The sequence below is a fragment of the Peromyscus maniculatus genome, chromosome 23, assembly GCF_049852395.1.
Source record: "Peromyscus maniculatus bairdii isolate BWxNUB_F1_BW_parent chromosome 23, HU_Pman_BW_mat_3.1, whole genome shotgun sequence".
In the NCBI taxonomy this organism is placed as follows: domain Eukaryota; kingdom Metazoa; phylum Chordata; class Mammalia; order Rodentia; family Cricetidae; genus Peromyscus; species Peromyscus maniculatus.
Genome location: NC_134874.1, coordinates 7,046,649 through 7,073,671, shown reverse-complemented (window position 1 = coordinate 7,073,671; position 27,023 = coordinate 7,046,649). Strand labels below are relative to the sequence as shown.

General features: G+C 54.3%; 2 protein-coding genes across 5 annotated transcripts in view; one reads left to right on the top strand and one right to left on the bottom strand.

The window, feature by feature from the left end:
* Positions 1 to 10,436, top strand: part of Bicdl1 (BICD family like cargo adaptor 1) — a 101,428-nt gene extending 90,992 nt beyond the window's left edge. For 2 of the 3 annotated variants that reach the window (XM_042268326.2, XM_042268327.2), the window contains 3 exons: positions 1,623 to 1,753; positions 6,358 to 6,478; positions 9,022 to 10,436. In XM_042268326.2, the coding sequence (XP_042124260.2) occupies positions 1,623 to 1,753; positions 6,358 to 6,478; positions 9,022 to 9,183 (414 nt within the window). In that variant the 3' untranslated portion in view covers positions 9,184 to 10,436. Of the gene's footprint in view, positions 1 to 1,622; positions 1,754 to 6,357; positions 6,479 to 7,210; positions 7,320 to 9,021 lie in introns of all 3 variants that reach the window. The other variant, XR_013047620.1, reaches the window with a different exon arrangement.
* Positions 10,437 to 10,892: 456 nt separating this feature from the next.
* Positions 10,893 to 26,976, bottom strand: Rab35 (RAB35, member RAS oncogene family). Of its 2 annotated transcripts, XM_076560428.1 has the most exons (6): positions 26,753 to 26,956; positions 20,668 to 20,718; positions 17,824 to 17,947; positions 14,599 to 14,723; positions 14,393 to 14,517; positions 10,893 to 13,027 (listed from the first exon to the last, which is right to left on the bottom strand). In XM_076560428.1, the coding sequence occupies exons 1-6, from the start codon at positions 26,802 to 26,804 to the stop codon at positions 12,899 to 12,901; spliced, it is 606 nt and encodes a 201-aa protein (XP_076416543.1). In that variant the 5' UTR covers positions 26,805 to 26,956; the 3' UTR covers positions 10,893 to 12,898. The 2 variants fall into 2 exon arrangements, with proteins under 2 accessions (XP_076416543.1, XP_076416544.1); XM_076560429.1 differs by lacking the exon at positions 14,393 to 14,517 and having other exon boundaries at positions 26,753 to 26,976.
* Between the last annotated feature and the right edge of the window lie 47 nt (positions 26,977 to 27,023).

Here is a 27,023-nt window from a genome sequence, read left to right as displayed (position 1 = left end):
AGTAGCTGCTGGCCCTGTCTGGGATCTTGATCTTCGGTCTAGTCCTGGAGTCAAGGTGGCAGCTGTCCCTTCATGGAAGGGATCAGACCTGTATGGATGGATCCTCCCTTGGAAGAATGTCAGTGGGTGTGTAACACTTACCAAGAGAGTGGGGTTGGGCATCCCTGTTCATGTCTGATCCTATCAGTCTTCATTGCTTAACACGTTTACTGCAATCTCTACCAGACTGGTTGCACACAACAGACATTTGCTCTGTGTAACTGAAATAGAAAATGAATGCCTTGGAATTAAATCTGATAGCTTATAGGATCAACAGCAAGAACAACTGGATAACTCGGGTCCCAAACAGGAAGGAGGAGTCCTGGGAAGCCAACAGCAAAACCAGTCTGCTGCCGGTGCACTCTGCTTTACTTCTCCCAGTTCTGCAGGATTTGGGGGGCGGGGGATGGCGACTCTAGGTCACATGTCCAGACTGCAAAGGAAAATAGATGCCTTTCTCATCTGGCTTTCCTAGTGGGAGGTCATCTCGGTCTCCCAGCAGGACATATAACCAGGAATGTCCCCCAAATAGTAAAGGTTTAGATTGATGACTACCTCAAAATGTCAGCTGTTCAATGCACAAGTGTTTAAGGATTAAGTACTATTTGCAGCCAAGCTCTGGGATGTATGGATGGAGAGGACATGCATCCAGTGATATGGTGTATTTGAGTGAGGTCCCTCTACTGTGGGGTAGGATGGAATGTGTTGCTGAAACGGCACTAGAGGAACCCTTCATTGCCAAATGATAACTCCCAGGTTGGTCATGAGAACTGAGCAGGTGCCGTTCAGTGCAGAATGGACCACAGAAGAGGTAGTAAGATCAGAGTGACGGATGAAGGTGTTGAAATGCCATGTGGCTTTGATCTGTGGAGCTGAATGGGAAGATCAAGCTGTGCCAGAATTTGAGACCCTGCCTCCAAACAATGTGTTCCAGAGCCCTGATGCATGTGTGATCTCTTTTACTGTCTACCTCTCAGTCAGAGCGGTGGTGTGATGTGCTGAGGACACCGGGAATCTGACTCCATGGCTGCACATCAGGTTCAGCCTCCTCCCTAGATCCTAACCACTAAGCTGGAACCAGGCACAAAGCATCCTCGCTCTGGGGAGAAGGGCTCTGCATTGCAGCCGAGCAACAACAGGGCACTACCAGCCTGCTCCCGTCATGCCCCGGCACCTGTGGATTTCTTTTTTTAAAGATTATTTTCCAGATTTATTTTATTCTTAACTATATGTGTCCCATATGAGGATGTCTGAAACCTTCAAGATGGAGCAAAAGATACAGCCCCTGTGAACTGAGGGTACTAGGAAAAAAAACAAACAAAACAAAACACGGGTCCTCTGAAAGAGCACCAAGCGTTCTTAACCGCTGAGCCGTTTCTCCAGCCCTTCAAAATCTTGGTAGAGGTCAGAGGTCAACTTTGTGGAGTCAGTTTTCTCCTTCCACCTTTATTTGGGTTCTCGGACCCAAATTCAAGTGGGCAGGCTTACATAGCAAAAACAGCTTTGCCTGCTGAGCCGTCTGGCTGGCCTCCTGGGATGCAGCAGCAGTGTTACCCCTTCATTTTCCTCTCCTCTGTTGTTAGGTGACGCTGCTGAGTGTGGAGATGACCGCGCTGAAGGAAGAGAGGGACCGACTCAGAGTGACATCTGAGGACAAGGAGCCCAAGGAGCAGCTGCAGAAGGCCATCAGGGACCGGGATGAGGCCATCGCTAAGTGAGTGGAGATGGGCTGTTCACTTACTCAATTGTGGGTTTGCTGTGTCTGTGTCTGTGTCTGTGTGATGACTGCATCGCTCTGCAGCCCTGTTGTCACCCCCCAGCGCTGAAGATGGGGCACACAGGCCACACCCGCTGCTCACAGGAGCGCTGGGACCCAATGTCCTCATGTCTGTGCAGCGGGCGCTGGCCTCTGAACCTGTCATTGCTTTGTCCTAAAATCCAAGTAGATATGTTTTTTAAATTCTGGTGCCAGGCAGAGGGATCGCACGCCTTTAATCCCAGCACTTAGGAGGCAGAGGCAGGCAGATCTCTGTGAGTTGGAGGTCTACAGCCAGGGCTGTCTGTTACACAGGAAACCCTGTGTAAATAGTAAGTAGATAATAAATGGGAATTCTGGCATAAGCCCACCGTAGTGCCATACAGTTGTACTCCAGAACTCAGGAAGTATAAACAGAAGGATCTCCAGTATAAGCCAGCCCGCACCACAGAGCGAGTTTGAGACCAGCCTAGGTTACATAATAAGACATTCTTTCCTCTCCCCCCCCCCCCGCCTCTCTCTCTCTCTCTCTCTCTCACACACACACACACACACACACACACACACACACACACGAGCACTAAGATAGGGTTCGTGGCCCTGCTGCTATCCACATCACTTGGTCCCCAGGTAGACGGTGCTAGTGAAGGCTGGTTCTGGGACTTGACACTTTTCCTGTGGGTGGGATGGTGTATTTGTAATATATCCATTGTGTAGTTAGTTGGGGTTTTGTTTGTTTTCTTTTTTAAACATCAGGTGCTACAATGCATGGCTTAGTATATTTCCCACTTACAGCTTAGCTTTCCAGTGTCCTTCTGTGCATCGACCACCTTTTTATTATTTTTAGTTGCTTTTTTTTTTTTAATTTATTATGAGCACTTTTTTGTTGTTTTGTTTTTCAAGACAGGGTTTCTCTATGTAACACTCCTGACTGTCCTGGATCTCACTCTGTAGACTAGGCTGGTCTGGAACTCACAGAGACCCATGTGCCTCTGCTGGGATTAAAGGTGTGCGCTACCACTGCCCGGCTTATTATGAATGTTCTTAAGTATTCACTAAAGAAAGAAACATAACAAGAACCCTCATCTCCCCATCTGTCAGGTTCAGCATGAATCACATAGCTGGGTTCTTTGATCTGTAACCTCAGATCAAATCCAGTGGGGCCCGGATTCTGTCCCTTCCTTCAAGATCCTTCAGTTTGCTTCCCTAACCAGCAGTGGTACAGCTGGCTAGTGGGTTGGGTGGGGGCTTTTTGTGCTTTTTTTTTTTTTTTAAATGATAGGGAGTAAGCCCAGTCTATGCTCATCTACGCTGGGCAAGCGCTTTGACAAGAAACTATACTCCACTGTGAAGACAATAATTTCTTAACAACACTAAGTATCTAGTCAGTGTTCTTAAACCCCTCCCCCAGTGTACACAAGTTACCCCATAAATGTAACTTGAGTTGTTTAGAATCTGGCTCCATCTTTGTGAGTTTGAGGCCAGCCTGGTCTACAGAGCTAGTTCCAGGACAGCCAGGAATACACAGAAAAACCCTGTCTCAAAAAACCAAACAAACAAAAAAATCTGGCTCCAGAGACTATGTATTCATCAAACTGACACATTCTGAAAAGCCTGGAACATTCCCCCTTTCTTGTCCATCCCAGCCACGTTTATCTGGTGAGGGTCTTTGTCTTGCACTGTTAGGTTTGATTTTTACAGCATTTCATAATTTCTGCTGTTCCATTTATTTCTAGGAAGCCAGGTCATTTTCTCAAATACTGTCTTCAAAAGAGAAGTGTATAAATGCATTTCTTGTTTTGTTTTTTATTTTTTTTTTAATTATTTATTTATTTATTTTTTTTGAGACAAGGTTTCTCTGTGTAGCTTTGGGGCCCTTCCTGGAACTCACTCTGTAACCCAGGCTGGCCTTCAACTCACAGAGATCCTCCTGCCTCTGCCTCCCCAGATTAAAGGCGTGCGCCACCACGGCTCATAAGTGCATTTCTTTGCATTCAACAACTCAGAAAAATGGAAAAGCAAAGGGATATTTTTACATGGTCCTCGTTTTACTAGAAGTTGGTTGGTCGGTTATGCATGCAGCTCAGGCTAGCCTCTAACTTGAATTCATTCCCTGGTCTGAACCTCAAGGACCAGGATTGTAAGCATGCACCACGACACCCAGCTGATACCCAGTCATGTGCTCCCTTCACCGAGGAGATAAAAGTTGGAAAAAAAAAAAAATGTGCTTGTTCTCGGATGCCTGTCTCACTGTCCACAGAGGAAGTAAAGGGTTTTTGTTTGGTTTGGGTTTTCTGAGTCAAGGTTTCTTTGTGTAGCCCTGGCTGTCCTAGAACTAGGTTTGTCTATCAAGCTGGCTTTGAACTCGGAGCTCTGCCGGCCTCTGCCTCCCCAGATTAAAGGCCAGGAGGGCAGTAAGCTTTTCCACTGTGCTCACTGGCATCGCCCTCGGGCCGCTGACCTCTGGACCCGACATCCCTTCTGCGGGCTGCTTGTCCCGAAGGCTGGAGAGCTGGCCTGAGTGATGCTGTGTGTCTGTAAGCAGGAGTCAGCTTCTCACTGTCTGCCTTTCGGTCTTCATCCCCTGTTACCTTTCTGCCCGATTTCTTCTCTGATCAGACCTCACGTTGGGTTGTCGATCACTTGTAGTTCATTTTTGGGAATCGGGTACGATATATCTCAGCAAGGCTCTTACACCTAATGTGGGCTGTGGGATTCCCTGCACGTCTCTGGTTCTCGGTGCCCGGACATAATCACGCGGGGGCCTCCCCAAAAGAGTTCAGTCTGAATGGCTGGGCTGGGGCTGCTCCTTTACCTGGTTGTTTCATGTGTATCCAAGGGAGAGAGGCCCCCTCGCTAACCTGGGCTGCAGGAACCCTAAGGGGTTCCTTATCTCACACAATAGGTGAGGTCCAGGGAAGCTGCTAGCAGTTTCATCACCTCACAATTGAAAAGCACTCAGGTCTGGGGTTCCTTTTGAAGACCCCCTTTCCCTCTGGCCCGGCAGCACTGCCGCTCTGCCAGGCCCCTGGCCCTGGCGTTAGTCAGCACATTCCCCTAGGTCCGGGCTGCGCACGGCGCCATCTGCTGGCCCCTCCTGAAGCTGGAGCCGCTGCGGGGTGCCTGGGAACTGTCAGGCAAATCGCGTCCATGGCAACCGCTGCCATGAGGATTTCTGCTGTTCTCCAACAGCCAATGGCAGCGGGCATGACGGAAGCAACCTGCAGCGTCTGAACCTTTGCCCATTGGACAGGCTTGGTCCTATCCCTGTTGCCTGCAGCCGCAGTGGGCGGGGCCGGGAGGAGCCCGGAGCTGCCTGGAGCTTCCTATAGGGCAAAGTGGCCCGGCTGGTGGATGCCCCACTCTGCGGCAGGGTGGGGTGTGTGGGGCGTGGAGCAGTGACTAATTGCTGGGTAGAGGGCAAGGCAGGGAGGAAGTCTGGTCTGAGCTCTTCACAAATGAGACTCACCTACTCCTTCCGGCTTTGCTTGGGTAGTGTGTTACTGTGAGGCTGGTGGCTTCCGCTGGTCAGCCCTGCAGCTCCCCACGGTCTGAACGGTCTGCTTTCAGGCCCCGTGTGCTGCTGCGTTTGCAGACGGCGGCACGGTTAACGGCACCCTCCCTTCATACCCCCCAACGGGTCCGGTTTTTGCTTTGTTGTTGTTTTGCACTGAGCAACTCTAATAATGTTGGAAAGGTGAGCAAAACAGTACCCAGAACATGCAAATTTGAAAATACTGAAGCCTGTGAGCAAAGTTAGCGTCAGTGACATCACCAGACGTAACGCACTGTGTTTCTGTGTGCGTTGTGTTGACACACGGGCAGTTTTATTTCACAAAACTCGGCCTCTTCCTGGTTCCATCATGGTAAACTGTCAGTCAAGACCCTATGTCTGGGTTTTTACTGGTGTCCATGTTATATTGTCTTTTTTTAATTTTGAAACAGTTCCTTTAATCCCAGCACTCGGGAGGCAGAGGCAGGCGATCTCTGTGAGTTCAAGGCCAGCCTGGTCTACAAAGCAAGTTCCAGGACAGGTTCCAAAACTACACAGAGAAACCCTGTCTTGGAAAAAAATAAATAAATAAAAAAGTTAAAAAAAAAAAAAACAGTTCAATTATTGGATACTGGAATTGCTAAACTGTGGTCACCAGTATGTGGCTTCCTTTGAACGTCTTAATCTTAGGGGGCAGTTCCTCTGGGGGAGTGGCTAGTCCAAAGGAGCACCTCCCCACAGCAGGAGAAGGTTCCCACCCTCAGGTGCACAACCTTGTGGGAAGGGTCAGCAAGCAGCTCCTTTGTGCGAAGCCCTTGTTCCCCTCTGGTCCTCATGGAAATGCTGTCCTCTTTTAACCACTCCCTGTGTCTCGTTTAGAGATGAGAGATCATCGCTTACCACAGCCTGGTTAGGGAGCATGTTGCATCCTTCAAAGAGTTTAGTTACAGTGACCCTGTGGTGTGGGGTCAGCCCCTTTCCTTACCCTGAGGACTCCAGGTCTCCCCGTGAAGAACCAGGTGCCTCTGGCACAAGGTGCCCATCCTCATTGTGGTTCATTTCTTTGCAGGAAGAACGCTGTAGAGCTGGAACTTGCCAAGTGCAAGATGGACATGATGTCTCTGAACAGCCAGCTGTTGGATGCCATTCAGCAGAAACTGAACCTCTCACAGCAGCTTGAGGCTTGGCAGGTAAACAACAGCCCGAGACCTAGGTGGGCAAGTGCCCTGAAGCATCTCTGAACCAACATCTGTAATGGCGGTTTTGGCAAAAGGGCCTATGAGCCCAGGTGACCAGAAGCTTCCGTCCTCACCTGTGGAGTCCCTGGGGAAGAATGCCTTAGCGTGGCCTCCAGACAGAAAGCCCAAACAGCCTGTTAGGGACATGCCACCACCAGACATGGAGTGGGCCTTCCTCGCTGCTCATTCTGGTTGGTTTAAACCAAGGTTGGGGCCGGGAAGCCCCATGTGACCGAGTGAAAACTCACAGCTGGGTCCAGCCCAGCAGGCCTCTGGCTGTTGCTGTCCTCCCTCTCTACGGTCTGCAGCTTCCTTTTTCCATGTTCACTGTTCGCACGGGGCCTGGAGAAAGTGAGTCAGGGTGTCTGGCTCCAGGACCACCGTTGTCAGGGTCTCCTGACACCCTGCTGCCCCGGGGCTGTGACTCATGGATGAGGCTGGGGTAGGCCAATGTCGGAATGTGGGTCCAGTGGTTAGGGTCTCTCTTCAGATGGAAAGGCACCTGTGCCTGAGGGGAGCCCCCACGGCAGGCAGAGTAGTAGTGACCGTTACACTATGGCGCTGTGGGGCTGGGAACCAGTCCTGACCTCACCAGCAGGTCACTGGCTCCCTGGCTCCCCCCAGCAGCCAGCGAGCCGGAACCCCGGCTCACCACAGCTGTTCTCTCTTCTCTCCCGACTACAGTTTGCTTCCTCAGGGCTTTTTACTATCTGGCTCCTTTGGTTTCTGATCTAGTGGCCTTTCTCAGTTCCTGTACCAACAGCTTTAGTTGTACACCCCTCCTGCCTTTGAGGTGAGATTGAACCTTGCATCCATCCATCTCTTCCCTCCTCCATCGCTGTCCTGCATCCGCCACTCCCCATGGACCACTGTGTTCTGTGTCCCGGAACCCCCATCTCCATGCCGTGTGACGTGCCATCGGCCCAGCCTTCTCCCCCATCAGTGCCGCGAGTGTGGCAGCTCTGGCAGGCTGATGCCACCTTACCGTAGACGGGTTTTTACCACAGGAATAGCAAAAGGCGTGGGATCGTGACCAGTTCTTGTGTGTGTGTGTGTGTGTGTGTGTGTGTGTGTGTGTGTGTGTGTGCGTGCGCACATGCTCCGGAATTTGCTTGATGAATTTGGCTGTTTAAAATGTAAAAATGCAATCTGAAGTGACCGTGCCAGGGAAAACATGGCAGCTTTGAAAGGGCTTCTTGCTGAAGGTCTGTGACTTGTCTCTCTGGTGCTGAACAAGATACTTCATTGAGTTTGTCCTCGGTGTAGAGAACGACGCTAGGAGCCGTGTGCCGAGTGCTGGCAAAAATGACACAGGGTTAATCTGAGAGGCAAATGGAAAACCGGGCTGGCAGGGAGAAGATGAGGAGGAGCCGGCGGGAGCAGGGAGGAAGCTGAATGTGATGGAGGGTGAGGACGGAAGGAGAGCAGAGGTGTCCAGGCTGTCAGCAGTGACCGTGAGGTCAGAAAGGTCCTGTGGCTTCATTCTGAAACCTCAAAGTACTCAGGTCACACCCACAGGTCAGGACTTGAGTGACACAGGGACAGACAAGCTACTGGGCAGTGGGGCCAGGCTCTCCAGGTCTGTGCCCTCAGCTCCTGAGTGGCTGCCCAGAGCCCGTCTTTCCCTGCTGCATGGAGCCTACCCCAACCTGGCCTCACCCGCCACGTGCTTGGATCCCAGCCATTGAGTCCCCGTGGGTTTGTCTGAGGGTCTTTTTGTCAGGACGTCAGAGCTCACAGCTGGGTTAAAAGCTGAAGGAGGCAGGAAGGTGGTGGTGTGGTTTGCTGTCTGGTGATGACCACACAGAGCTCCTCACAACCTGTTAGCAGCAGAGCCCATGGTCAGGTGGGCCCCTTCTACAGAAGTCAGAATCCGGTGACTAGAAATGAGCTGCTCACCGCCGCTCTTCTGTAGGACAGGGCAGGGCTACTTGTCTAAGTGACCAGCTAGTCAGGGGGGTGAGATCCTTACCCCATGAAGAAGCTAACAGAAGTCGGACTGAGGTGGAGCAAGACAGTGTCTCAAGATGATACTGCCCACAGCTTCAGCCATGTGGGAGCCTGGCCGGGGTGTGGGGAGGCAGTCCCAAACAGCCACCATTGCTGGTGTGGGGCATTAGCGACAGCCTGGAAGTGATCTGAAAGGGGAAATTCTGACACGGGTAGCCTCTTGGGACCAGCTCGTTGAGCTAGAGCTGAGAAGCTAAGGTCACTCTGGGCTGACTGAGGGTGAGGTGGCAAGCCAGACCACGGGCATCCAGACGGCCCCACGAGCTAATATAGCACGGGGCTGTTCTGTTATCTAGGCCTCAAGACGCTGGCTGAGACTGTCCTGGCACGGTACCAACATTCACCGCTTTCTTGGTCCCCAGCCCCAACTAGTGCTTACTCATCTCATCCCTCATCGTCACCTGCCCTGACATCTGTCACCTCCCTGTCCAACCCCAGGGCCAGGGAGGAGCAGCTGCTTATCCACATCCTTTCCTTCTCTGCAGGACGACATGCACAGGGTCATTGACAGGCAGCTGATGGACACGCACCTGAAGGAACAGAGCCGGCCTGCTGCGGCCTTCTCTAGGGGCCACGGCGTCGGGCGGGGGCAGGAACCCAGCACCGCGGACAGCAAACGGCTCTTCTCCTTCTTCAGGAAAATTTAAGTGGGGAGGAGTCAGGCCATGGAGGATGGAGAGGCAGTTGAAGAGGGTCTCCCGTCAGCTTCAGCTGGAGCCCGTGGGTTCCAGTGGGTTCATTGCCTTTTGTTAGTGTGATGGAGACCGAGAAGTAGGGCCTGCCTTGTCTGAAGGCTGCTCCCTGCCAAGGGACAGGAATGAATCCTGTCCCCACTGCCCAAGCCAAGCCTCAGCCTGGGCTTCCCCAGGATCCTGTTAGTGAGCAGGGCTCACGCCACCGCTCATGCAGTCCACTGACGGACTCTGCCACTCAGACCCAGCTCCTCACAGCCCACCCTAAAGGCTCTGCTGCCTCCTTGGACTTTGACCATGGGGACAGACTGAGGCCTCCTGTGCATGCCTCAGGAGGCCCGAGCCTCCATTCCTGCGCCAGCCACTTGCCTGGAGTAGGGGAGGCACAGCCCCTCACCCATGTGCATGCACCTCTGCCGGAGTGAGTCCCTGTAGGGCAGGAGCCCCAGCCTAGGGCTGTAGGGCCTAAGAACCGGGTTACCCAATCTCCACCGAGGCCATTCTGTACCCCCAGGGAAGGTCCTGTCTTCTGGCTGCCTCCACTCAGCTTCCTCCAGGGCAGACAGTCCTTACCCCTAGTGAGGCCTGGGCCTGGCAGCATTCCCACTGGCCCTCTAGAGGCTTTAACCTTCCAGACTTTTCCCCTCGTGGGTAGGGCTGGGAGAGCACTGGTCTTCCACAGCTCCCTCCCACCTCAAATACAACCTGGCCAAGTCGAGCAAGTTCAGGCCACAGGATGGCCTCCTAGGGGACTAGTTTAACCACCCACACATGGAAGGCAGCGTGGGTACCACAGGGTGGATGCCACAGGGTGGATGGGGTAAGGCTGCTGGGAGCCTCCAGATACTGCCCACCAGGCCTACAGGGGACAAGGCCTGCAGCCTGCTGCTTCTGCTCCTCCCGCAGCAGCCATCCCGATCCCTGCTGAGGCCCCGGCCCCGAGGATCTCTGGGCCCAGCCTGCAGCTGCTTACCACTCCCGAAGCCTCCTGCCCTCCACGGGGAAAAGCACAGCAGGGCTGAGCAGAAAGAATGTACTTATAGATATGTACATACCACAGTGCTGTAATTTTGTATGTAGCAATTGTGTAAATACACGTATGGATTTTATAATACACATATATAAATCTATAAAGGCATATTTTTAGAAAAACAGCGCACCACTGCTTCTTTTGAAAATAGTCTAAGAATAAAATTAATTTCTACAGACCTGCTGCCTCAGTTCCTGGGTGTGTGGAGGGTTGTCTGTCACCAACCTGCTTTGTGTGTCACAAGCCACCACTGGCTGCGGCGGCAGCGGCGGGGTTAGTACCGAGCCAAAGGGTCCTTTGTGAAGGTGGCAGGGTCTTGCCCCACACCCTCTTGTCCAGCATGGCAGAGACTTCAGCTGGAAGAGCTCCCTCCAAGCAGATGCTTCCACTGCATCCTTCCGGCATGTGAAGAATAAACATGGAGCTTCCCCTGACATCCTCCCACACGTGCTCTGGGCCCAGAAGGGAACCACCGTCCTGAACCGTCCATTCATGGAGAAACCAGACTTGGCCCTTGACAGTTTCCCAGGCCCCTCGATGGGCACCTATGATCAACAAGAGCTGGACCCAACAGTGGAAGAAGCCAGGTACCCAGAGCACAGCTAGCTGGAGGAGAGCAAACGGACCCTAGAAGGAAATTTGGCAGCTTGAACCTTTATTTTTAGTAATTTTTTTTAAAAAGCATAATTAGAAACTTTCAATACAGAAATAATCCTAGCAAACCATTTAAAAGTTTGTTGGTTGACAGGAGTTTCACATCAGGTCCACCAGGACACCAGTTTAGCACTGAGTCCCCCACCCCCACCCTTACCCCACCCCACCCCACTCATGCATGTGACACTCTGCGGGACAGGCACGCTGCTGTCACCAAGTCACCCATCACCTGGGCCTTAACAGGCAGGTGCCAGAAGCCACAGAGGCACCTAACTTGGGCTGGATGCTCCAAGATCACCCTCTTATTGCTTGAATTGGCAAACACCTCCACACTGGTTCCCACGTGCTCAGAAGCATGTGTGACCCCTTCTGCCCCCTGTCGGCCAAGACAGTCCTGAAAACAGAATCTGCCTCAACTCCTGGCTCACCTGGATCGTATGGAGCCGCCTACTGCTTGGCCCTGAAGTGTCCCCCACAGCACCCACCTTCCTAGGCCCACAGCCCCCAAACCCAGCCTGCAGCTCAGAAACACAGGCCTGTCGCACAGAACCCCAGCTTTGGACAGTCTGGACAAGTGGAGAGACAGGTGAGAAGAAAGCCCCAGTTTTATTGATTAAAAACCCGTCCACAGTGTTAACATGGAAAATCTGCAGTAATCTGTGATGATTGTCCGGTCAGGACTGCCTGGAAATCGCCTAGGAAAGGAAATCTAAAACACATCATGGTGTCCAAATCAGTTCTTCCCAGTTACGTGATCCTTTAGGGGAAAGGGAACCAAGTGTCCTGGGGGAAGGGGGAAGTAATCAAATGTAGATTACCCTGATTTTTACTCCAGGGGACTGGGGGGGGGGTCAATACTGGCTGCCCCCCACCCCACTGCCACTTCTTCCCAGTGGCCAAGAAACTTCCTCCCGCCTTCATACTAAACAGGTCTGTCAGTCACGCAAAGGTGCCTGTCCCCGCTCGGAGGTGTCCTCCCATACCCAGCACCCCCTGCGTGTGCCGGAGGTGCCTGGGACCACATTTCAAACTGGCTCCCCTGGGAGGCCCTTGCACACACGGGAGCAAGGGTACAAAGTTGCTCTCTCCCCATGAAAGGGAAAGAGCCTGACCCCGCAGTGACCAGAAGCCACACACCTTTTCTAAAAGCACTGGACCCAAAGTGGGACATCACAACTTTTGCTAGTGAGCCAAACAGGTCGTCTCACGGAAATAACTGAGGAACTTAATTCGCTTCATTTGGCTTCACTTGGCTCCGTCTGTTACAATAAGGCTCCCCCTTGCAAGCTCCATCTCTGAACACCGGTACCCCTACCTTTCTGCTGGAACTGAAACATAGTGGGTAAGTGAGAGAAGCCACAGCTCCCCTGGGTTTGTAGCAGAGGCATCTAGAAGGCAGAATGAGAAACCTGTTGGCCAAATGGGCAAGACTGACTTCCTCTGTGGAACTGAGGGCCAGGGCCAGCCGAGGGCAGGGCCTGTGTGGAGGCCAGGTTCCCCAGCTCCCAGAGGTCAGGAGCCGTGTAGAGTGCACTCCACGGGCCCAGGTTGGCCAAAGACTCAGCTAGGACATGAGGCTGGCTCCTCGGGAAGCTGCCGTCGAGACGGGACAGGAGGGCTCGGGAGGGTCTGTTGCAGCAGGTTGGCAGGAAGGAGGCAAAAGCCAGAGCAGGCTGAGGGTGTGCAGCTGGTTAATGCAATATACACTATGTACAAACTGGTTAATCAGTCCGCTCGGCTGGCAGCGTCCTCGACAGGTCCAGGCGCCTCAGCAGGGAGGTGGGCACCAGTGGGAAGGGCAGGCTCGTCCAACACCTTCTTGGCACTCAAGGGGAAAGGGGAGGAAGTGCCGATGGCGCCTCCCGGTACAAAAAACGTGGAGAGAATTCTTTAAATAACGGCACTAAACTGAGACTGTCCCCCGAGGAGCCTCCGAGGCCTCGGGCTGGGGAGGGTGCAGTGCAGTCTCTGCAGTGGACTGGCCCATTAGCAGCAGCGTTTCTTTCGTTTACTGTTTTTCGTGAGCTTCACCACATCGTTCTGTTGCTGCTGCTGCTGTTTTGCCAAGTTGTCTTTCTTTGCTCGTAGAACCAGCTCTGTGATGCAGTTGAACATCTGGAGAGATGACAGGGTAAGGCTGACCTGAGACCTAGTGCGGCGGGCGCCCTTGCTGGCCAGCACAGCCACCTCCCCAGGCAATTTTCTGTTCCTCTGTCAACTGTGTGTGTGTGTGTGTGTGTGTGTGTGTGTCGGGGTGTCTGACTGTGACTATCTATGGAGCCCAGCCTGGCCGTGAACTCACAATTCTCCTCCCTCTGCCTCCCCGGTGCTAGGGTTGCCGGTGTGTGCTCTATGCCCTCAAAACACACCCGAGGGCAGCGGCTCTCGGCTTTCCTAACGCTGCCACCCTTCAACACGGTCCTGCATGGGGTGCTGACCCCCAACCATAACTACTTCATTGCTACCTCATAACTAATTTTGCTACTTTTATGAATCATAATTAAATATCTGATATGCAGGATATCTAATATGCAGCCCCTGTGAAGGGTTGTTCAACCCCCAAAGGGGTCATGACCCCTGCTGTGGGATGGTCTGTATGTCAAATTGCTCTGATTGGTCAATAAATAAAATACTGATTGGCCAGGCAGGAAGTATAGGCGGGACTAACAGAGAGGAGAAAAGAAAGAACAGGAAGGTGGAAGGAGTCACTGCCAGCCCCCGCCAGGACAAGAAGCATGTAAAGATGCTGGTAAGCCACGAGCCACGTGGCAAGGTATAGATTTGTGGAAATGGATGAATTTAAGCTATAAGAACAGTTAGCAAGAAGCCTGCCATGGCCATACAGTTTGTAAGCAAAAATAAGTCTCTGTGTTTACTTGGTTGGGTCTGAGCGGCTGTGGGACTGGCGGGTGACGGAGATTTGTCCTGACTGTGGGCAAGGCAGGAAAACTCTAGTTACAACCCCCAGGTGGAGAAGAGCTGCTTTAGGAGGGAGTGGGGTCAAAGGTTAAAGGGAATGCTGAAAGACCACAGCTGTCTGGGGAAGTCAATCTCTTGGGTATTCTCAATCTTTTTTCCTGTATGTGGGTCTGTGCATGTGAGTGCAGTACCCACGGAGCTGGAGTTTCAGGCGGGTGTGAGCCGCCTGGCCTGGGTACTGGGAACTGAACTCAGTGATGGGCTCCAGAGAGGGCTGACGGGAAGCAGCTGGGATAGAACCTGCAAGGCTTTGGGGTGGCAAAGATCTGGGCTTGCCGCCAGCTCTCCCTGGTTGATTCTTAAGGGGATCCCACCTCAGAGGACAGCTGAGCTAAGACAGACTCGGCCTGACAGCGGCAGCCGGCAGTGGCACTGAGTAACTGCTGGTCACTCACACATGAGCAGACCTGAGTGGGGAGAGCGCTGTGGTGAAGGGAGGTCTGCTGCAGGCGCATGGGTCCTCCTCACCTGCCCCTCTGACGGGGATCGGGCAGAGCTTACCTCTTCCACGTTGACATTCTCCTTGGCACTGGTCTCAAAGAGCTGGATCCCCATCTGCCCAGCAAATTTGTAGGCGTCTTCTGTCTCTACCACCTTCCGCTCAGGATCGTCATTCTTATTACCCACTTGAAGACAGAGCACAGTCAACCCCTGGCCAGGGCACCGCCCTCTCTCCCACCACCCCCTCCCTCCAGGTCCAGCCTCACCTAATATTCGGCACACATCGTCACAGTTCTGGTTGATTTCATGAAGCCATCGCTTGACATTAACAAAGGACTCGGCACTAGTGACGTCGTAAACCACAATGACCCCATGGGTCCCCCGATAGTACCTGTAGAGCCAAGATGGGCATCAGGGCTTCGGCCCAGGACAGAGAAGCTGCTTCCCCGGGACCCGCTTGCCACGGCAGGACAGTGGCTGGGGAAGGTGAGGGGCCCAGGGGCCAGGACTAAGCCCTGCACCCAGCCCTGACCACCAGTCACAGCCAAGCTTGACCAGCTGGACAGCACTGGCTTCTCGGGCCTGACCCTGGCAGCAGTGGAGAAGGCTGGGAGCAGTCTGAGATGGACCAGGCAGGAAGTCACCGTAGGTGACCGAGTGTACCACCAGCTGGAAACTTCTTTGAGGTTCTCCTTTTATTTTTGTCATTCAGGCAGTTTTTGTGTCTGATATCATGCTATCCCCATCCTGGTTTAAACAGCCACACTTTCAAATCTTGGTAGTAAAATGTCATTCCTGGAGGCTGCACCTTACAAGAAGCCATGGCACAGTGTGTCCCTTTCCCCTGGTGGGCAGGTGACACTTCTTTTCCTGCTCTTGGCTCACTGCCCCAGGGACAGAGAATGTAGAGGCTACACAGGCCTCCAGCAGTTGCAGGAAGGACTCAGCTAAAGCTGGATACCCCAAACCTGCCAAAGCTCTAGAAGGAAGGAGGGTGCCCCCACTCCCCTCTGAACATCCGGTCCCCAGATGGCAGCACCAACCCTGAAGCACAGGGCCAGTGGCCAAGCAACACTCCTGGCCCCTCTACCTAACCGCCCAGGCTGTTTCCGGAGCCTTGTCTCTAGAGCACCCGTCCTTGATGGCTACGGTCTTGGAACAACGAGACTCCAAACCCCAGGGCTCCTCCCATGCAGCTCTACTGGGCAGCACTTCCCCAGCCTGGGTGCCAAGATGGCTCCACAGCAGACGGGTAAGGGCAGCCAGCCATCTAGTCACCTCTCTGTAGTCAAGACCTATCCGAGGACAATGGTCAAACCTCGTCTCACCTCTGTGAGCTGTGGACTCTGCACAGGCTACCTGGTTTCTTTCCATCCCCTACCCCTTACCTCAGTTTCTTCAATTATAAAATAGGGGTGCTAGGACAAACCTGTGAGGAGGTAACAGATGCCACCCCAAGGCTGGGAGCAGTGTGAAGACCGTGCTGGGGGCTCTTATTATCAGGACCGGTGTCCCTCCACAGCCATCTGGAGCCCCAGATGAGGGGGCAGAACCAAGAGGGGGAGGGCAGGGCAGGGCAGCCCCAGGGCCCTGCTGCCCGAGACCTGCCCACCCTCAGACACAGGGGAGCCCTCCCAGGACACCCTACTCCGTCTACCGACTTTGTCCAAGGCTCTGAAGGAACCCCTGAAGAACCACCCTGCCCTGGTCCCCAGCACACCGCTGCCCTGAGCACGGGCTCAGCACACAGCACAGCCTGGGTGCCTCTGGGCAGGCGTGGGAAGCACGTGGACGAAGCCTTTCCTGCAGCAGCAGGCCTCTGTAGCCTTACCCTCAGGAGACCCCAAGAAGTGGCTCATCACTGCCCTACCTCCTGCCACTCCAGCACTCCAGGAGAGCTTGGCCAGGGAGGGGCCTTGGCTGGGCCGGGGTGGAAGACACCAGGGCTCCCGGTCGTGTGACCCAAGTGCCTCACTCCTCTGAGGGCCCCTCAGTCCAGTGGGCGCTGTGGCCCCAGCACCCGGCCTGTTTCCTAGGCCAGTGCAAGGCTCCACCCTTCTCCCCCAGCCACCCGGGGGGTGGGGGGAGGCAAAAACCTCCTCAAGAACAGTTAGGACTGGGGATAGCAGCAGGGCCCTTTTGGCAGATACACGGGATACAGCCGTTCCCGCTCCTACAGACCGCCACACCCCCAAAACGGTCGACTATCTCAGGACCCTCCCTTCTTCACAGCCACCGTCACAGGGGGACCAGTCTCTCCAGGGCCCCCTTGGCAGGCAGGCAGGCCCTGAAGTGCCTTCTGCCTCAGAATGGGCCAAGCCTGAGACCCCAAGGTTGGCAGGGCTAACCTTGGTTTGCCCAGACATGTAGGCAGACAGGACAGTGCCCTGTGCCTAGAGTCCTGGGCCATGGCACTCGTGCCCACCACAGGGTAGACAGGACAACGCACCCACCAAGCTGAGCCTCAGCCGAGGAGCCCAGTGCTCCTCTGCCACACGCACACCCTCAGAGAACACCTAGGGCCCGGAATGGTCACCTGTGCCTCCATGACAGAACTGCAGACATTCCACTAAAATCCAGAACTGTTGCGCAGGAAGGCCTGGGATGTGTCACAGAAACCAATCCACCCTGCGCGCACTACCACACGGAGCGCACTTCTCAGAGCACCTTAGCTGGGAGAGATGGTGCGTGCCTTTAACCCCAGCAGAAACGGGTAGATGTTTCTGAGCTAGAGGGCAGCCACGGGCACACAGTGAGGCCCTGTCTCCAATGTGCGCGCACGAGCCCCGGACTTAAGCCTTAGCACTCAGGCAAATCCTAACTAGAGATCTCTGGACAGAGGCACAGACACTAGACAGCTTGCCCAAGGACACACAGACAGAGTTAGAACTCCACACTGTTTCACAGACACCTAAGAAGCACGTCTACAGGACTCAACATGGAGTGGTTCCCAGTGGGCAGCTGAGTCCCACCAGCACCACAAAGGAAGGCGACCCGCCAGACAATGTGGGGGGCGGGTAGAAGAGGGGCCCACATCCTATGGTCTCCCAGCCTCCGGAGAGGGAGAGCCGTCTCTAAGGAGTCAGGGCGGGTGACAGAGACTGCACAGGACTGGCACCCACAATACCTGTCAGCGGCTCACTGGGCGCCAGGGAAGGACCTGTCACTGCTACCCAGTGAGGCAAATTCTGCTGCTATCGCCACCTGAAGGGAAAGGAGCTGCCGGCCGGGAAAACCGAGTGCCCACGAGGAGGGCACTCAGTCTGTATCACGGCAGGTGCCAGGGCCGGGGGCTCAGGCACCGCACGTCCCGAGCCCTGCTGGCCCCCACAGCACCCCGCGGCCTTCTCTTGTGTCTGCAGGAAGGGCAGGCCCAGCTACCACCCCGGCCTCGCTTCCTCACACGCAGAGACATTTCCACCGCGCTGTCTCTGTTGCACACGGTCACTCAACGTCACGCAAACATCAAGACAAGGGTCCAGGGGACTCACGTGGAGGTGATGGTACGGAAGCGCTCCTGCCCCGCCGTGTCCCAGATCTGCAGCTTCACCTTCTCCCCATTGATCTCCACAGTCCGGATCTTGAAATCCACTCCGATTGTGGTGATGTAGCTGCCTGTAGGAACGCAGCCCATTACTCAGGGTAGGGAGGAGCCCTCTGGTCCCCAGAACGCCACCCCAAACCACTGTATGAGCCCCGCACAGTCAAGGCCCGAAGGACAGAGCCCCGAACAAAGAGAGCACACCGGCTCTAAGGAAGACAGGACCCCGTGACACAAAGGAAGAGACAAGCTCAGAACCACAGGCTACCAAGGAAATGAGAATGGAAGCGAAGGGCAGGGCAGGGACATGGCGGCTGCGACCCGAGAACATAGCAGACCTATTCATCCTGGGTTTCTCTTTTCTATTTTTTCTTGGGGGGTGACCTTCAAAACGGACTGAGGACCCAACACTGCACCTTCTTGGGGAGATGGCAGCAAAATATCCATGGTGAGTGTGGGGTGTGTGAGGCTAGTGTGGGGTGTGTGAGGCTAGTGTGGGGTGTGTGAGGCTAGTGTGGGGTGTGTGAGGCTAAGGCGGGGTGGGTGGTGAGTAAGGAGCCAGGCCGGGCCTCCAGGCCTTGTGCTATTGCTGAGGGTGTGCGCTGTTCCGCGTGTGTGACAGCGTGTGTGACAGCGGGGCCATGAGGTTTCACCAGCGCACAAGCTGCTACTGATTGGCGCTTCGGACGTCCGTGTGCAAGACGCATTTGAGAGCGGCTGCCGACTTTCACAGGCCAGCATGGTGCAGGCTTACAAACGCCGGCCTAAAGGCATGGCTGTCATTCCCTCCGGTCACAGCAGGGACCCTTTCAAAAGACAGACACGGATGACCACGCGAAGGGTGGCAAGGGCATGGGAAAGGCCAAGGTCCAAGGTGAGGCAGAAACAGAAGCAAGAAGTCAGCAGGAAAGCTTAGCAAATGTGGTGGAGACACAGCCCACACCCGGCCGAGCCCCCAGAAACCAGGCCGGCGTCTGGTATCTCCAGGACAAGCAGCTCCTCACACGTGAGCACACAAAACAAAACAGAGTCAACACACAACACAAGAAGAAAGCTGGAAACAGGTTCTGAAGAGCGGTGGTTCTCAACCAGGGTGGCTTTGTTCCCCTGAAAGCACAGGGAGTAATCTGGAGACAACTTTGGTTGTCACGGCCCAGAGACACTGCTCCACACCCCAACAGAGGCTTGGTTCGTTCCCAGCCCCCGCGTGAAGCTCACAACCACAGACACACATGCACATAAAACACCCAGATACAGTCCGAGAGAAAGTAACTGACAGGAGCGCAGAGGACCGCAGCTTCCTTGAAAAGCCACCCGGGAACTTGGTGAGGTGTCTCAAATGGGTGAAGGTGCCTGCTGCCAAGCATGATGACCTGAGTTCAATCCCACATGACGGAAGGAGGAAACCAACTCCCCAGTGTCCTCTGACCTACACACACACACACCCATACACACACACACACACACACACACACACACACTCACACTCACACACACACACACACTCCATGGTGTGGTGGTCTAAGGCCGGCCTCCATAGGCTCACGTATTTGAACGCTTAGTCACTAGGGAGTGGAACTGTTTGGGAGGATTTCAAGGATTAGGAGGCGTGGCCTTGTTGGAAGAACGTGTCACTGGGAGTTTCAAAAGCCGCGCCAGGTCTAGGCTCACTCACTCGCCCTCCCTCTGCTTATGGATTATGAAAGCTGTCTTCAGCTTTCAGTTACTGAGTGCTCCAGCGCAATGCAGGCCACCGGGTCCCCTGCCGTGGTGATGATGGACTGACCCTCTGAAACTGTAAGCGAAGCCCCCAATTAAATACTTCCTTTCAGTGCGGTGATCACGGTGCCTCGTCACAGCAGAACAGTAACTAAGACACGTGACATGTCCCCTCTGCCCTCAGCTTCAGTCAGATAAGGGTCTTTGGTTTCTCTGTGTAACAGCCCTGGCTGGCCTCGAACTCAGAGAGATCTGTCTGTGTCTGTCTCCCAAGTGCTAGGATTAAAGGTGTGCACCACCACCTCCTGGCATAAATAAAAGGTTTTTAAAAAAGAAATGTGGCAGTACCAAGCAAAGTTTAAACACTCTTAGACCCTGTGACCTAGTAACCTCAGTTCTGTGTGTACAAGAAGAAACAATGTATCCCAGAAATGCAGCATTGATTTAAACAGATGTAACCAGAAGCCACAGGCCCTGAGTGGTGTTAGTGAAGGCCAGTGCATCCAGACGTGAGCAACCTTCCCAGCCACTACAGAACGAAAGGAAGGCTGGGCATGTAGCATGTATGCCTTTAACCTCACTACTTGGTAAGTGGGTCTCTGTGAGTTCAAGGCCAACCCTGTCTATGTAGCAAGTTCCAGGCCAAACCAGAGATCCACAGGGAGACACTGTCTAAAACCAATCAGAACAGGGTGGGGGTCTGTGCACAGCAAGGCTGGAGCATGTTTCTGAACAGCAGGTGGGGTCAGGAAAGGACACCCACACCCTGAACAGAGGCTCCAGGGCAGCAAAGGGACAGTGCAGGGACAACTGTCATTCTTACGTTATGGACTTCTTCCTATTAGACATGGACTATCGAGTAGGACTAAAAACTCCTAAATGTGGGGCACAAACAGACCCTTGGTAGGGAAGCGAGGACCAGTAGGCGCAGAATTCTCACCTAAGCCTCCCCCCACTTGCCCTCACCCAACAACCTGAATGGTAAAGTCTCCTGCATCAGACAGAAGCAGTGGGTTCTGCAACAGGGAAGGAGATTTCAAAACCCGAGCACCCCACAGCACCCAGGAGGACTCACCTGAGAAGGTGTTGTCTGCAAATCGTAACAGCAAGCTGCTCTTGCCCACACCTGCAAGAGAGAAGGCATGGAGGTGAGCGGGGGGAGGAGGGGAGGGGCTCCCCGGAGACCACCCTTTGTCCTCCGTAAGAAGGAGACCACCCTTTGTCCTCCGTAAGAAGGAGACCACCCTTTGTCCTCCGTAAGAAGCCCAGGGCGGCCAGAACTCTTCAGGGCCAACCTATCTCTGCACACACCAAGAACATCTCTTCCAGTCAATCGCTGACCTTTTCCTTCGTCCTCATGTAAGACAAGCTGCTCTCAAATCCTCTGGGGGACATGACAGCCACTCACGCCCAGGCCCTGTTCTGAGGGCTGCCCCAGACAACAGAGACAAGCAAGAGGAAGGTCAACCAAACGAGACTGGTCCACTGAATCCTGCTTCCGGATTCGGCAAGGGCCTCGGCAAATCTCATGCCACTTCAGTTTGCAAGGAACTGGAAAGCTGGAGAGTCCTCGGTTTTATCAAGGCATTCTGCATGTGAAGAAACTGAGGCCCACACGACCAGATCCAGCTGTCAGTCATCGACCCCTAGCTGAGTCAGAGTGAGGCAGGGGTGGTGTGAGATATCTATGCACGGTATGAAGATGTACTGCTGTGATTGGGTTAATAGAAAGAGCTGACCGGCCAATAGCTAGGCAGGAGGTATAGGCGGGACTTCTGGGCAGAGAGAGGAAGTAGGAAGAAGAATCTAGGCATGAGGGAGAGCAGCCAGCCAGTGCAGAGGAAGCAGGATGGGCAGTTCGGAGAGATGAGGTACCGAGCTACACGATGGAACACAGATTTAAAAGTACAGGTTAAGCCGGGCGGTGGGGGCGCACCCCTTTAATCCCAGCACTCGGGAGGCAGAGCCAGGCGGATCTCTCTGAGTTCGAGGCCAGCCTGGGCTACCAAGTGAGTTCCAGGAAGGGCGCAAAGCTACACAGAGTAACCCTGTCTCGAAAAGCCAAAAAAAAAAAAAGTACAGGTTAATGTAAACTAAGAAGTAGTTAGGAATAAACCCTAAGGTAAGGCCAAGCTTTCATAATTAATAAGTCTCCATGTCATTATTCGTGAGCTGGCGTGGGACCCAAAGAAAAATCATCTACACAAGGAGTCTGCTGGATACCTACTTGGCTTCCCCCCGAGAGTGTCTGGACCACTGCACTTGGCACAGCAGCTCCTGGCTGTGCCTTACCCTGCCTTCCTCTTGACCGCCACACATACGGCTCTGATTGGCCAGTGACCTGCCTCCTGTCCTCATGTCTCCATTACCCAAAAGTGGCTAGATCAAGGAACCTCAGAATGAAAGATTAGCACACACTCGAGTCTGCATGGCAGCTCGTGATGCTCCCAGAATTCCGACTGTGTCTCCTCAGATGAGGAAAGCAGGACTTGAGGAATAAGCAGCTGACCTAAGATGCCTCCAAAGGTCAGACGCAGATCCAAACCCAGGCCTGCCAAGCACCTCTGCTGGCATCCTAAGGGCTTGTTGGCTTGCTCCTTCCCTTTCTACCCTTCCCTTCCCCCTCTGTTTTTGGGGGGTGGATGTGGGGTGGGGACAGAGTATTATGTAGGCCAGGCCACACTTGAACTCACTGTATAGCAGAGGATGGCCTTGAATTCGATTCTTCTATCTCCACCTCCCAAATGCTAGGGTTATAGGTGTGCTGGGGATCGAACCCAGGACTCTGTGCATGTGAGGCTAACACTCTACCACCTGAGCTATATTCTTAGCCCTTGATGGGGGCACTTTCAGCCGGTTTAGTAGAAATGCAAATGACTTCGGTTTCTTTGAAAAGCAATTTGATAATACCAAGAAACATTTAAATACCCCAGACCCAGTGACCGAGTATCCTCACTTCTGTGGAACTGCCACGCAAGAACAAACACAGTGTCACCCAGTGATGAAGCATGACTTAAAACGGAAGCAGCCAGAAGCCAGTGGATGTCAGCCCATCATTCTCGTGCATCTTTTTCAGGAACATCAATTGATCCCAGAGCTGGTACAGCCATCCTTTCTGTTCTGTTCTAACAAATGCCTTCAAAAGTACCACATCCTAACCTAGGACCCCATAAATGCCCTGCGACTGAAAGCAAATTTGAAGTGTATGTGCCTGTCATGAGAAACCCAGAGTCTGACTCCAATTCTCAAAGACAGCATTGCCCCACCCCCCGCCCTCAAATAACCAAGATTACAAACCACTGCTGCAGACTGAGCTGCTGTAGAAACACTGGTTTCTCTAACCTAACCCCAGACATCCTCTCCAGGTCATCTCCAGTGAGCAAGTCAGCAGGGCCACCCAAAACTTGTTCTCTGAGTCCACCCGGGTCCTACCTTCCCAAGAGGGTCTGAGGGTGCTGGGCTCCTGAGCACACAGCTGAGCATCCAGGGCACCTGTTGCTCAGCCCTCCGGCGCCCAGGGCTCAGCACCACTTCCCCATTGCTCTGCCACGAGGCTTCCTGCTAAACCCAAGGAGAGCCCAAGTTCTGGGCTGCTCCTCGTGGTGTTCTGCCTGATACTAACACCCCATTGGCCCTGTGGCCTCCTCTGCTTCCTCCTGAAGCCTTCTAGGTCCAGCTTACTCAGCTAAAAGCTCATGTCTGGCCATTAAGCAGTGAGTTCCCTAAGCACTAAGGACCTAGACCTTGCCGCCTTCACCCTATGCATCACTCGGTGCTGCGAGCTGAACCCAGCACTTAATACCTACCACCTAAACACCCTCCACAAACTGATGGCCGAACAAATATCAGCCTCGAACGTCATGCCATTACAGCAGCATTACCAGGGGCCATGAAGCAGCTTTCAAACCTTAGGGCAGGAGACAGCAGAATCCTTTTTCTTTTTTCCCTCAGACAGAGTCTGGCTGTCCTGGAACTTCCCAATGTAGACCAAGCTGGCCTCAGACTCACAGAGAGCCACCTGCCTGTGTACTCAAGTGCTGGGATTAAAGATGTGCAATACTATTAATATTACTGTTGTTATTATTATTAAATTTATCCGAGTCTCAGACCGTACAGACAAGGGGAAGGTGCCATCCGCAGTGACGGCAGGACCTAAAGTCCCCGGCTGCAGGATGACTAGTCACGGCAGGGTCTGCTGCCGTAGACCTGCACCGACCTCCAGCACCGCTATTCCTGAGAGGAACAGAGACCACGCCACCCACCTCCCAGAGAGGCCAGCTGCTGTCTACCCTGCACGTGCACCCAGCCAAGAAGTGCGAGACGCACTCTCCCCACAGCAGTGCTTCCCGCCAGCCACCTAGCGCCACGGTCTGCTACCCTGCAAGGGGCACGGGCACACCTCAGCACACTTGTGGCCTCTTGGCAGGCAAGCGATTTCACCCTTGGCCGTTACCCCCTCTGTCTGCTACTTTGGGCCTTCACCCCGGCTCTGTCCCGCTGTTTCCCTCATGGGCCACAGACCCACGAATTTTCTCTGCTTCAGCACCGGCCTGCTGTAAACTCAAGTGAAGCGCTACCAACTTCAATCCTGCCTCAGCGACCACCTTCTCGTGTAACCTCAGCCAAGCCAGGCCCGCCTCCCAGCCCCAGTCTACTCATCTGTTAAGGGTTTTAACTAGGTCTCCGATGGCACACCAGCCTCCAGGTTCTAAGGACGAGAGTGACTGGCATCGGTGGGCACGGTTATAAACCAAAGTCAATGCCACAACGCCTAAGAAGAAAGCAGAGAACCTCGGCTACAAAGAAGAGATACCCAAGCCAGGGAAGGCATCCCAGAAGTGTGCACGGTGGGAAGAAGGACTCGGGCTATAACTGCTTGGCGGCCCAGCACCACCTGCTCTGGCAGTGTTAGCGGGGACCAGCACTGGCTCCCAGCTTTGCTGCTGAAGCTGTGTGATTTGGGGCAGTCAGGCAGGCAGCTCCTCTAAGCCTTAGTTTCCTTATTTGACAAACCACAGAGGCCATGGGTGAGAATCAGATGAGAAAGTGTCTGTGAATCATTTGATAGACCTTAAGAAGCACACACTCAAGGGGCCCAGGGCAGGGCAGGCAGGTGATGATGTCAGGCTCCCCGCTCAGCTGCAGAGCTTATTTTGAACTCCCCTGGCTACCATCTCCCAATTTCCTAAGCGCTCAGCTTCGACGTTTCAGCTCAGTGTCAGGAGGCATCACACAGCCAAGTGTCTCCCTCCTCTCCACAACCCAGGCCTACACACTCACACTGAACTGGGAGCCAGACCACACAGACCCTGACCAAGGAGTCTTCTCCCACACCTGACTTCTGAGAGAAAGATTAAAAAAAAAAATCAATACACCATGTAAAATACACTGTAAGAAAGCAAGCCAAACCCATCTCCCGGGTTTCACAGAAAAGCCAACAAGCTACATCTTCTTGCTGAGTCTGGCACAAGACATCTTCAGGAAGGATAAAGACCTCTGACCACAGCAGGCTGACTTTAACTACAAAAGGAAAGAGATCACCATACCATCAACCACTCAGAACCAAGGCCAGAGGAAAACGCAAATCCTCAGCGTCCAGAGGAATGCCACAGGCTACGTCCAAGTTCAAGTTTACACAGCTTGCTCGGTTCTGTTTCATTCAAACTACAACCCACCAGCCCGCCGCCACCTTTCTAACTCCACCCCCGCCCACGGTTACTCTTCCTCCTCACTGGTTGGGCCCTAACTTTTCCCTGAGATCTTCCCTCCACACCAGCAACCACTGAAACTTCAGCCACCTTCCACCGGATCCAAACCACCAACCACGTCCCAACCCAGCTTCACGGGTGAGACCAAAAACCACTCACTTGAATGACCCAACTATGACACTGCCACCCAAGCCTACATCCGGAGTCTCAAGGGACTTGCTGCTCCATTTCCTTAATGATCCACAGGCTCTACCACCAACTTGGCCGTCTCCAGTCACATGACCCCGCATCCCACACTCAACTGAAGTCTGCTCTATAGACCTGGCTGCTCCCCAGCCTCCTTCCGAAACATCCTGGAGTCCTAGCACCTCAGCTACACTGCCTAGGACCTGCCTCCCCGAATTCTACGTCACTCCATAGACCTGGTCACCTGCCATACTCCAGACATCTCTAAAACGCTTCATCCTTGGCCAGAAACCAGTCTGACTTTCCCAAGGCTGCTCGGTGTTCATTCACTGAACACATGCATTTTAAGGCACCGGGTACCAGAAGTTGCTCTATGAATCAGCGATGGAGCGGTACTGAAGGGAGTGTGTTATGTGGACGAAGCACTTAAAATACTGGCTGAAGCATCCCCGGGTCCCCCTCTGGTATGGCAGTAACAACTGCAAACGCTGTCCACCCACTGTGTGCCAGACACATCACAGTTCTTTCTCATCACTGAGTGCTAACTAACCTCAGCCCCGTCGGGGCAGATCTACTACTACTACATTCTACAGATGAGGGAACCGAACCAACCAAAGACTTTGCAACGATTCTGCAGGAATGTGCTTATGGCTTTACCTGCCGCGCCTCATCCAAACGCACAGCAGCAACCCGGAGGGACAGGTCCTGGAGATACCCCCATTTCACAGAGGGCTCAGTCCTCACAGGGAGACTCATTCTGACCACACTAACAGTTACTTAGGGGTTTACTTTACATCGATCGGGCCAGGCGCTGAGCACTTTCCTTACTTTTAGCTCAAACGAATACTCTCAACGCCCAGCTGAGCAGGTCCCCACTTCTCGGATGCAGGAACTGAGGCTCAGAGAGGTGAAGCCAACTTGCCCAAGGTCACGGAGTGAAAAAGCCTGTCTTCCCCGGGACTCGAACCCGGGTCTCCCCCCAACTCCAGCGATCGCGCGACTTGACCAAGGTCACACGTGAGGCAGGAGCAAGCGCCGGGGCGTGCATCCCGCGCGCTCGGCACCCCGACCCGCAGAGGAACAGCCCGGCCGGGCCCCTGCCTGCACCCCCGGGGCCTGCGGCCGCCGCGCTCCGCCGCCTCCCGCCCCGCGCGGGCCGCGCCTCCCCGTCCGCCCGCCCGCTGGTCCGCCCGTCCGCCCGCCCCAGGGCCCCCGCGGGCCGCGCCCGGCCGGGCCCTGGGCGCCTCCGGCCCCTGCGGCCCTCACCGCTGTCGCCGATGATGAGCAGCTTGAAGAGGTGGTCGTAGTCCCGGGCCATGGCGGGCGGGGGCGGCGCGCGCGGGCGGGCGGGCGGGCGGACGGGCGGGCGGGGTCGGTCCTGGCCTCGCGATCCGCAGCTCCCTCCCGGCTGCTCCGGCAGCGGCGGATCCACTTCCCGAACAAACAGCCGGAACTGACAGAAACACCTCCCTCCGCTCGCTCCCCCCACCCTCCTCCTCCTCCTCCTCCTCAGCAGCCGCCGCCGGTGCCACCGCCT